Raw genomic sequence first — 10433 nt, 5'->3', positions numbered from 1 at the left:
CCTCCAGCAATACGTCAACCGGCCGTGTGTTCTTGGCTTGCACACGCAAAAGCAGCGCATGCAACAAAGCAAAGATCACACCCGGAGCAAGAGAGACGCCCATTCATGTGATCGCCTGGCTGACTTTTGCATTGGAAAGCAACAGTGCCAGATCAAAAGGGAGCACAGCACAGAGAGTGGCTTATATGAGGTCATGCAGTATATAAGCACTCACATGCAACTACCTAGCTAGGGCACCTGTGCAAGAGGACAGGTAGGAGATAAAGCAGCTAGGGCCTGCTGCCTGCTGGCGTGTCCTAGTCCTAGAATAAAAGGAGGCCGATATCGTATCAGCAGAGGGTTCCAGGGAGAAGGCCGTTGTGCAGGGGCCGCCGTGGCTGTGTAGGCAGCAGCCACAGCTTCCCATCTTCTTGTTCTTCAACTACTTGCCTACTATATCTACTAGCCAAGCTAGACTAGCTCTAGGGGTAGCTAGCTGCTTGCTTGCTAGGTGTATCGATCGTCCGAGGTAGGAGACAGCAAGCAGCAGGCATGGGGAGGCCACCGTGCTGCGACAACGGCGTCGGCGTCAAGAAAGGGCCATGGACGCCCGAGGAGGACATCGTGCTCGTCTCCTACATCCAGCAGCACGGCCCCGGGAACTGGCGGTCTGTGCCAGAGAACACAGGTTGGTTCGCCGAACTCTCTCCTTGCTTTGCTCACTAGACCAGATTTTCACTGAAGGGATTGTACATATATACATGTTAAGAGTTGTGCTTGGTTTTGGTTTTCATTGAGAGAGAAGCAGTGTGTTTGATTCTTTGATGTTACACATGTTTTTTTTTAGGGTTGATGAGGTGCAGCAAGAGCTGCAGGCTGCGGTGGACCAACTACCTCAGGCCTGGGATCAAGCGTGGGAACTTCACTCCTCATGAGGAAGGGATCATCATCCACCTCCAGGCATTGCTTGGCAACAAGTAATCACCGTTATTCCTAAAATATGTTTTTTTTTAACCTCTTAAAATTGTTGATGTATCACTCTGTAAGAACCAAAAAAAAAAAAGTTACATTTAACCTAGCATAGATTTGTAACTTTCTTCAACTCATCAACTTCATATATCCATCATCAGCTTGAAAATCCATTCAGTTCTATTTCAAATAGGCTTGAAGCCTTGAAGTAGGTCAAGCAAATCCATGACTATTGACTAACTGTATAAAGCATAATCTATGGCTTCAAAAACTTTTTTTTCCACATCTGCCTTCCTCTTAAATCTTAATATATATAGTTTGGTGTCTCATATATATCTCTTGTGCTTTCATGCAGGTGGGCAGCCATAGCCTCCTACCTCCCTCAAAGAACCGACAACGACATCAAGAACTACTGGAACACACACCTCAAGAAGAAGGTAAAGAGGCTGCAACAACCGGCAGCCGACTCCTTCCAAACCACTGCCTCCTCCAATGCAGTCACCTGCAGCCCAAACTACTACAGCCCCAGCAGCAGCAGCAGCCACCACAGCCTCCAAGGAATGCAGCAGCCCATGAACAGCTACCCCAACACCGCCTGCAGCGGCGCACCAAGCAACAATGAGACCACCACTACCGGCGTCTCCGACCTCTTCCAGGCATGGATGATGAGGCCGTCACCAGCAGCAGCAGCAGCGACAGCTAATAACTGCAAGCAGATCGCCATGCAAGAGTTCCAGGAAGAGCAAGACGCTGCAGCAGCCAACATCGTTTGCCAGGAACAGATGGTGATGACCGGCGGTGATGTTAACAAGTCGTCGACGTTGGAGATGGTGGTGGCGCCGGCGGTGATGGGAGCGAGCACGGCTACCTTCTCGCTGCTCGAGGACTGGCTGCTCGATGACATGCCGGGGCAGGCCATGGATGGGCTCATGGGGATCTCTGCCGGTTGCTGTTCAGATCCAATCATGTTCTAGCTCTTGTATTGTCGTCATATGAGCTATCATAGGCTTCATTCTAATGGGTTCTTGCACTTGTAATGTTGGTTGATCGAATGGTATGATCGGGGTAGTCGATCCTATGTTTCCGGTAATAAGCCGTTTGTTCCCTCGGGGAAAAAATCCTGGAGATGGTCCAGTTTATTTGGAGATATTACTAGTACTGACAGATACTAGTACTGACGGATATAATAAAATGGTTTCACTTCAGTACATTATTTGCATGTTCATTTATTTGCTTTAATTTGTTGTTGTGTTCTACTTCTAGCATTTAGCTTTTGATGCCATCATAAGACCTTTTAATTTGTATGCTAATTTATGTGTAGGTCATTCATTCTGATCGTATATGTCCGGTCAAAAAAATCATTCTGATCGTATATGGTTTTCAGAAGATCATTATTATTCTTATTATTAGCCGTGCTCGTGTGCAAACATGCATTTCACTGGGTGAACCTTATTGTTTTGTTTTTTTATTTTCTTGAAATTTGAACCTTTTGTTTTTAGATGAATCTTTTCATATGAATCACTCCTAGGTTGCTGAAAATGCTGTTGCACTGATTTAATGCAGTTTGGCTGTTTATACAAGTCAATGACATGGAGTATATAATCTAGATATGCAGGCAAATCTGCTCTTATGTCTATAAGTCATTAACATGGAGTATAATGCAGTAATATTTTCACCAATACTGCTATTGCTTGTCTATGAAAATATTTTTCAGAGTTTTAACTACCGGATAGGGCTTCTAGGATTCATTTCAGGTAGGACAATGTTTTTAGCTAGTGTTTTACTTACATTATTACCAAGATGAGAATGCTAATACTAGTAACATTTTCAGATGATTGCTAGATGTTATTCTAGCACCATAGAATAATTTCACTTTCAGCATTTATCACGGGGCATGTCATTTTCTGTTTGCTAGTATGAAAATACATGTGGGTAAGAAAGAGGAATAACCATTCTAAGCACTCAATAATACATTAAGAAGCGGAGCATTGAGGAGGGCACAATTAGGCACAAAAAAAAGGGCTCTGACAGCCAGATAATACAAATTTAGGATCAAGAACATAAGTATAAGTTTTTCTTTTTATCCGTCTAATAAAAATAGCGGCAAATATTTTGCCATCCTTTCAAAAAAAACATAACTATAAGTTGGAAGCGTAATAATTGGTGTCAGAAGACATCTTCAGCTCTGATGGTACAGAAATCGCTTCAATTTTAATAGAGTTCGGCCATTCTAGTAATGTACAATGATGCTCTAACTGAAATTGCCTAATGGCAAAGAAAGAGATAATGCAGAACATCTAGTTAAAAATTACAGCTAGTTTGCCTGATGTAATTTATCACAGTAAAGAGCAGGAAAGAGAGCTTTGTTATATCCACCCACAGCTGCAGAGACAAAGCTCATACAGTGTTTACAGTATCAGCAAGGGACCGCAATATACAGCCTAGGCCTGCCTTCTCAGTCAGTTTTTCATGAATTTTGAGGCACTGGTCACATGTTGGCCTATCCCCTGTAGATAGACCTCTATAAAGGTACCTGCATCACATTGATATTTAGAGATAAATAATCTTCAGATTAGCATAAAAGGAAGCATAGAAGGCAACAATTCCAAGACAGAAATAATGAGATACATGTGAGTAAAATGATGTACAGCTAACTTAATTTTACCACAGTTCTAAGGTGAGTGGCACAGCATGACAGCGACCTTTAATAATGTGAAACCGAGATAAGGATGATGTGATAACGTGGACAAGCGTAGGAATATTGAACAGCATACACATATGTTCATTCGATCATGTACAGCAATATTAAACAAGAAATGCACACATCCAACTGCATCCCATACTATCCAAAGCTTGTACAGGTATTGAGTCATACAACTCATTTTCATTTTATCAATAGTACACTGTAGTTTACAGAACAGAGCTTGTTCAGGTATTGAGTCATACAACTCAAAACTCATTGTCATTTTGTCAATGGTACACTGATGTTTATAGAACAGTTTTCACAAAACAGTGTGTCATCCAATCCAAAGCATTACTTTGATCAGCAATTCCTATTCGAAATTACTTGTACGGCCAATCGAATTATAATAATTTTTTACACTGAACTGCTAATCATATGGTCGATCCAAACAAACATAAAGATACTGTTACCAAGGATAAAATAGATTGACTGCATGCACTCTAGAATGCACTCATTTTTTACTGGAAGTTGTACAGTCCCATAAAATAATCGAAATGTTCTATCATCTTGACCACAAAAAGTAATGGTATAATCCAATTCCATTGTGTGTTTTCTCTCATGTATTTTCCCAATAATTAACACACAATTAAGCAACATCTAGACTCCAGCAGCAAAACAAAATTTCCTAAAATCCCAACCAGCTACACAGCAGCACGACAAATCATAACAACCATGATAGAATGAAAATCACCAATGTTAGGTACAGCATAACTGTTCTAATCATCAATGGTCGCCCGCGGCACAAAACTGATGTCAAATAAAAAACTAAAGTTTTGTAGCAATACCATTATTACACGATCACCGTGGATCAATGCAACAAAATTTATAATACAGTGATTGTTATCTACTTGTGGAATCTCAACTAGGAATTGGTGATTGCCAGGACTCGAATTGCAAACCACTGACCTTCTCTGACCAGTAAATATGGATCTGGGAAGGAAGGAGCAGGGGAGACGTTGTATCTCTTACTTCATGAGGATATCGTAGTACTCGGGATCGAGGGAGTTGAACATGCCGTCGACGTCCCTGATCGCCATCATCGCGCGGTGCACCACGATCCAGTTCGCCGACTGCGCGCAACCGACATGAATGAACAATCCAAGAAACCCAGATCGAATCCACGGAAGAAACGAGACGAGCCATATCAAGACCGAACGAACCTTGCATCGCTCGTCGAGGGTCTTGAGCGGCGACCCCTCGAGCGCCGTCTTCAGGGCCTCCACCGGCTTCGACCTGCCCCCACGCCGCGGAGGAATGAGCGGGCGAATCAAAAGCAGGTGAGGGGTGGAGAGGGTCGAGAGGAGAGGGAAAGAGGGGCGTACTGCTTAAGGAGGGTCTCGATCTTTCGGGACTTCTGCTCGATGCGGGTGATGATGGCCTCCAGGTTCTCGTCCGCGTCAGGGTACGCCGCCGACGAAGCCATCCCGCCGGGCGCCGGCGACACGGAGGTCGGGTTTGGCTTTTCTGTGTGCTGACTGCTGTCGTAGGTGAGTCGTATAGAAGGAATATGGGCTGCCCGGCCCGGCTCGGCACAGGCCCGTAAAGCACAGCCCAATCCTACTGGGCCAGGTACGGCCCCGGCACGCCCTCTAGGACGGGCCAGCCAGCACCCGGAGCAGGCGCCCAATCCTACCGGGCCAGCTTCAAATTTTCATCTTTATTTAGTTTGTAACACTAAATTAAAGGCTGGAGTTAGGTGAAAGTTTTCCTCAAAAAAAAATGGTGAGAATTCAGCGTCTAACAGCATCATGAATTAATTATTGAAAAATAAAAAAACAACATGAACTTTGAAAAAGAAAAGGAATGGCCGAGTTAACAAGTACTCTGATTTAAGGATTTCACATAACAGCAGAAATAATGCAATTTCATTCCATATGTCCAGAAGTCGAAACAATAGGTTTCAAAAGGGAAGTCATAATGTTTAAACAAGATCATACATAAATTTCTAGACTGCAGTATTATATTATAGCATTACTAGACAAAAATCTCAAAATTTAATTCTATCCTAAATCACACATTTTACAGGCATCATTCCCATTTGCTGCCCAGAAAAAAAAAAAAACATCACCACGGGGTGCAGGATCACCAATGCTGGACCGGTCTCCCTTTTGATGTGTTAGCTCAGTTGCTTGTTAAGCTGCCAATCACGGCTCATGGCTCATCAAGGTTTGTGAGGAATATAAAATCCTCGCTCTCGAGCTCTTCGTGGACCATATTTATTCTTGGAGCAGCAGGTAGTATATTTTGGTAACTGCTGGATTCCAGTGATCTCTTGCCCTAGAGATTAAGGAAAGGCAAATAATTAAGATGATAGCTTTTCGCTAGGGGAAAGTAGTTGCAGCAATAAAAAAACTTGTATAATGGAAGAATCTTAATTTGTATGAGGTAAATATTCAAGCTAAACTGATAGGCTCAAGTGAGTTCAATAGAAGTGAACATAATTAACCTTCTTAAGAGTGTAGAAGAAATAATGGAAGCCATCGCCAAAGGTACTGTACTCAACACACCATGTAAACTCAGGGGCTTCAAAAAATCGCCGTCGAAAGTGTGGCTGACATATGAAAAGTAGTACTTCATTGAGAACAGAAGATTAATAGATAAAAAAGAATAAGACATCAATTCCGCCTTCAGTTCAGATCCACTTTTGCATCTTTACTTATTTATTTAATCCTATAGGAAAGACAGTCTTTAACTATTTCACAATATCATCTTCCAGTAGCAATGGTGCGGTAACACATAGTTCTACGAGAAAAGTGGTTTCATTCAAAAAGAAACCCCATTCCTATGTAATGCGCACATTTATATACTGTAAATAGGTAGAAGAAATATCTTCAGACCAAACCGAAAGGTGGAAAAAACAAAAGAAGACTGACAGAAGATTGTTGGTAAATCTCCCTAACCTGTCCAAAGGTAATTGATACAAAGACGCCTTCTGGCTTCAAAACCCTGTGGATACATTTAAGCATTTTCATCACGTTATCCACTGTTGTAGGATTGGGGTCCCATGGATCGCCACTGTCCACAAACAACACATCCTGTACAAAAGGATGGTCTTTTGTTAAGTGTAACATACAACATCATGTAAAATAATAGCGCTAACCATTAGAATGAATGGAATACATCATGTTGTGGGTTGTTTCCAATGATGATTAATTGATGACATGAATGTCAGACCAGGTCCTCTTCCCTGTCTGAATATATTTTACTTCAGCAGAAGTTCTGCTTTGAAACCATTTCGCAACTCCAACATATTGTTGTACTATTGTTAAATAAAAGTTGTAAAATGGATGTATTGCATCTAAAGACGAATCAGTTCATTTCAACGCTAGGCAACAAGCCATCCTTCAAGTTTTAATTTTTAACCGGGCAGTACATGTTGAGATTTTGCACGAGCCTCTCTTGTTCTTGTTAACATGTGAACAATGGTGCTAAAAATAGCTGTCTGGTTATCTTCCAATACACGGTAATATGGTTAGCACACTAAAGCGTCGGCCAAACCTCGACATGTACCCCTCAAACTGAGGTCATGGGATTGCCTTTCTGGCCAGTCTGTAGTAGTTATATGACTTCAAGGCACTATGGGCACACATTAGATGCTTAACCGCCAATTATCCTTCAGGTTCTAGATTAAATGCTCATCCATTTTAATCAGTATTTGCGCAATTGTGCAAGAATTACTTGCAATACACAGAATGGAAGAAGCTCATGAATATTCCATACCATAGTGCCCTTCTCAATCACAAGGTCAAAGCTCTCTTGCTCAAACGGCAGATCGAGCATGTCCGCCACCACAACATCCACGCCTTCAAGAAGAAAGGACCAAAATCTCAACCCAAATGGTGCTGGGCCTCTTCTACAGGCGAGGAAAGGCCAGTAAATATACCTTTGGTGCCCTGAGCGGCGAGGCGGTCGCGCATCCGCTGGACGGTGACGGGGGACAGGTCGACGCAGGTGATGCCGCCGGCGACGCCCTCCCGCAGGAGCTCCTCCCCGAGCCGCGAGTTGCCGCACCCGACCTCGAGGACCTACACCCACGCAAACAGAGCTCCTCTTTACCACTGACGTTCCGCGACAGGATAGGATTGGGGGCAAAAGGAGGAGGAGGAGGAGGAGGAGGGAGAGGGCAAGGGAAGGGAACGCACCGAGAGGGACGGGGAGAGGAGCGGCGCGAGGAGGTGGCGGAAGTGGGAGAAGTCCTTGAACCACTCGTAGTGCTCCTCCTTCCCGAACCGCGCGTCCCTGCGAGCGGCGGCCGCACGGCCAGGCCGTCGTCCATTGTCGCGTCAGAGTCAGTCAGATTGCCTGCTGCTTCTGCTCGGTCAGGATGGGGTAGGGTGAAGAAGAGAAGGGAGGGAAAGCGAACCAGTAGGAGGGGTCGAGGTAGGAGGAGGCGGTTGACGGGGCGACGTCGTCGGCGGAGGCGACCATCGCCGGCGGCGGCGTGCGCAGGCGGGAAAGGGAAAAAGTCGCTTAACCCCCCGCCTATTAACCATGGTGTACTTCACACCCCAAACTATTAAACCATCTATTTTACCCCTGAATTTTTTAAAACTGTCTATTTTACGCCGGATGATTTTCGACAGAGGTTTTGCTACAGTAACTGTGATTTTGTTATAGTGATGGTGGTTTTATTTTTTTCTTTTTTATTTATTTCTGATGAATCTTTAAAAAATCATAGTAAATCATAGAAAAATTATAAAATGGAAAATCTAATTTTGTTGGACTCCATATGAGTAGATCTACACAATGAACATATAATATGATATGCTTTAGTACAAATTTTTTGCTGTAGTTTTAGATTAATTGGAAAATCCAATTTTGTCTGTAATTAATTGGAACAATTCATAGCTGCAGCTTCTGTGGTCCAATTATGGTGAAATTTTTATGGTAGGCTAATTATTGTATGCTTGAACTATAGTAAAAATTTCGTACTCATTGGATCATGTATAACTTAGTTATAGATAAATTTTAATTAATTACAGACAAAATTAGATTTTCCAATTAATCTAAAGGTACAGCAAAACCTTTGTACTAAAGCATACCACATTATATGTTAACTATGTAGATCTACTCATGTGGAGTCCAACAAAATTGGATTTTCCATTTTATGATTTTTCAAAGATTCAGCGAAAATAAATAAAAAAAGAAAAAGGTGAAACCACAAGTAGCGTAGCAAACCACCGTTACTGTAGCAAAACCACCGTCGAAAATCGTCCAGGGGGTAAAATAGACAGTTTTGAAAAGTTCAGGGGGTAAAATATACGGTTTTATAGTTTAGGGGTGAAGTAGACCATGGTTGATAGGTGGGGGGTTAAGTAGACTTTTTCCGGTGGGAAAGGGATGCGTTGCTGAGGTTGGGGACTTGGGGATGGTTCCGTTGAACCCTACGGCGGGGGCAGCATCGCCGTCCGATCACTGAATGGACGGTCAGAGTCAAGATAGCAAAAATAACAAAAAAAGGCGCATAAGAAAAGAAAAGGGAACAAACAAATATTGATTCCATTTGCCGGGATTTGAACCTGGGTCACCTGTTATTACTAGGATGAAAACGGTACGGATATTTTCCGACCGTATTTGAAACAGAATCCATTTAGAGGGGTTGAGATCTGTCCGTATCCGAGTCCGGATATCCAACATCCGATACCGTATCCGTATCCGAATACTCAAATCGCATATTTATGATGTCGATATCCAATCGTATCCTATCCGACATAGTTGACACTATCCGTATTCGAATCCGAATCCGAACAGAAATATGAAAACAAATATAATATCGGTAATATCCGTCCATATCCGATCCGTTTTCATCGCTTTATTATGACCTCATTTTGATATTCCGACAAACTTAAAAGCCGCGAATGATTACCTCTCGGATGAATATCTTTGTTATAATTTTTAATGAACACAGGGGTCATAAAAAAATAGATGTAGTTGTTTTCTTTTTTTTTTAGAAATTCGGGGTCGTGAAACATACTAATAGCTAATACAAAAAAAACATAAGATGTGTGTTGTATATATAATAACTCGCAACACCACAAAATGTCGAAAGGTCATAGGAATTCAAAGTACATAGACTTACTGGGAAAATAAAAGACTAACATGTCACTGGGTTAAGGAAGAAAGTACAACCTATTGACCACATGTCGAAAAATGCATTTACCCTTTCAATTACTCATTGAATAAGGATAAGGATTTTCACACTCGAAAAAATTCTATGAGAAATTTGAATCATTCTGTTGGATATTAATTTCTCTTGGTTTGACGTGGTTTATGTGTTGGTGGTCCCGAAGACATATTCGCGTGCCCTTAAATCCGGCTTAGATCCGCTTCTTTTTTCATCCAAAACAGTATTTTTCTTTCATAAATTCCTCCAGAATTCTTCCAAACCATCCAAATTCCTCCAAAACCATACCATCCGAACAGGCCAAAATAAAGTTCATATGGAATCATACACTACGCCACTGCATTCCGTACCACCCCATAGAAATGTAGAACAAAACTTCTTTGAGCACATAGGAAACTTTCCTACACAACTTAAATCATTAAGGATCTGTTTGGTCAATTTCCTTAACTGGACACATCTAAATGCGGGCTTGCCAAAAGTGCGGCGGTGAAATCGAGCGCCAAACTTTTAGCGTGCATTGTCGTAGTTACACACAGCAAGCGGCACTGCAGAGCTTTCGCTCTACTTTTGAAGCCTGGAAATGATTTGCTCCATATATCTACGTTTTGCGCATGCATG

At 42.4% G+C, this 10433-nt stretch overlaps 3 protein-coding genes across 3 annotated transcripts; 1 reads left to right on the top strand and 2 right to left on the bottom strand.

Annotated features, from left to right (window-relative positions):
- The first annotated feature begins 258 nt into the window (after nt 1-258).
- LOC136490102 (transcription factor MYB60-like) lies at nt 259-2150 on the top strand. The gene is made up of 3 exons (XM_066486590.1): nt 259-667; nt 827-956; nt 1304-2150. The coding sequence occupies exons 1-3, from the start codon at nt 532-534 to the stop codon at nt 1920-1922; spliced, it is 885 nt and encodes a 294-aa protein (XP_066342687.1). The 5' UTR covers nt 259-531; the 3' UTR covers nt 1923-2150.
- Nucleotides 2151-3134: 984 nt separating this feature from the next.
- Nucleotides 3135-5170, bottom strand: LOC136490101 (actin-related protein 2/3 complex subunit 5A-like). The gene is made up of 4 exons (XM_066486589.1): nt 5014-5170; nt 4852-4924; nt 4661-4761; nt 3135-3481 (listed from the first exon to the last, which is right to left on the bottom strand). The coding sequence occupies exons 1-4, from the start codon at nt 5112-5114 to the stop codon at nt 3346-3348; spliced, it is 411 nt and encodes a 136-aa protein (XP_066342686.1). The 5' UTR covers nt 5115-5170; the 3' UTR covers nt 3135-3345.
- A 376-nt stretch (nt 5171-5546) lies between these two features.
- Nucleotides 5547-8182, bottom strand: LOC136490100 (uncharacterized). Its single transcript, XM_066486588.1, has 7 exons — nt 8055-8182; nt 7834-7930; nt 7575-7716; nt 7412-7494; nt 6592-6726; nt 6138-6242; nt 5547-5968 (listed from the first exon to the last, which is right to left on the bottom strand). Exons 1-7 carry the CDS (start codon nt 8117-8119, stop codon nt 5843-5845), a joined length of 753 nt encoding a protein of 250 aa, XP_066342685.1. The 5' UTR covers nt 8120-8182; the 3' UTR covers nt 5547-5842.
- Between the last annotated feature and the right edge of the window lie 2251 nt (nt 8183-10433).

The sequence above is a fragment of the Miscanthus floridulus genome, chromosome 10, assembly GCF_019320115.1.
Source record: "Miscanthus floridulus cultivar M001 chromosome 10, ASM1932011v1, whole genome shotgun sequence".
Lineage (NCBI taxonomy): Eukaryota > Viridiplantae > Streptophyta > Magnoliopsida > Poales > Poaceae > Miscanthus > Miscanthus floridulus.
This window is presented reverse-complemented; position numbering and strand designations above follow the sequence as displayed.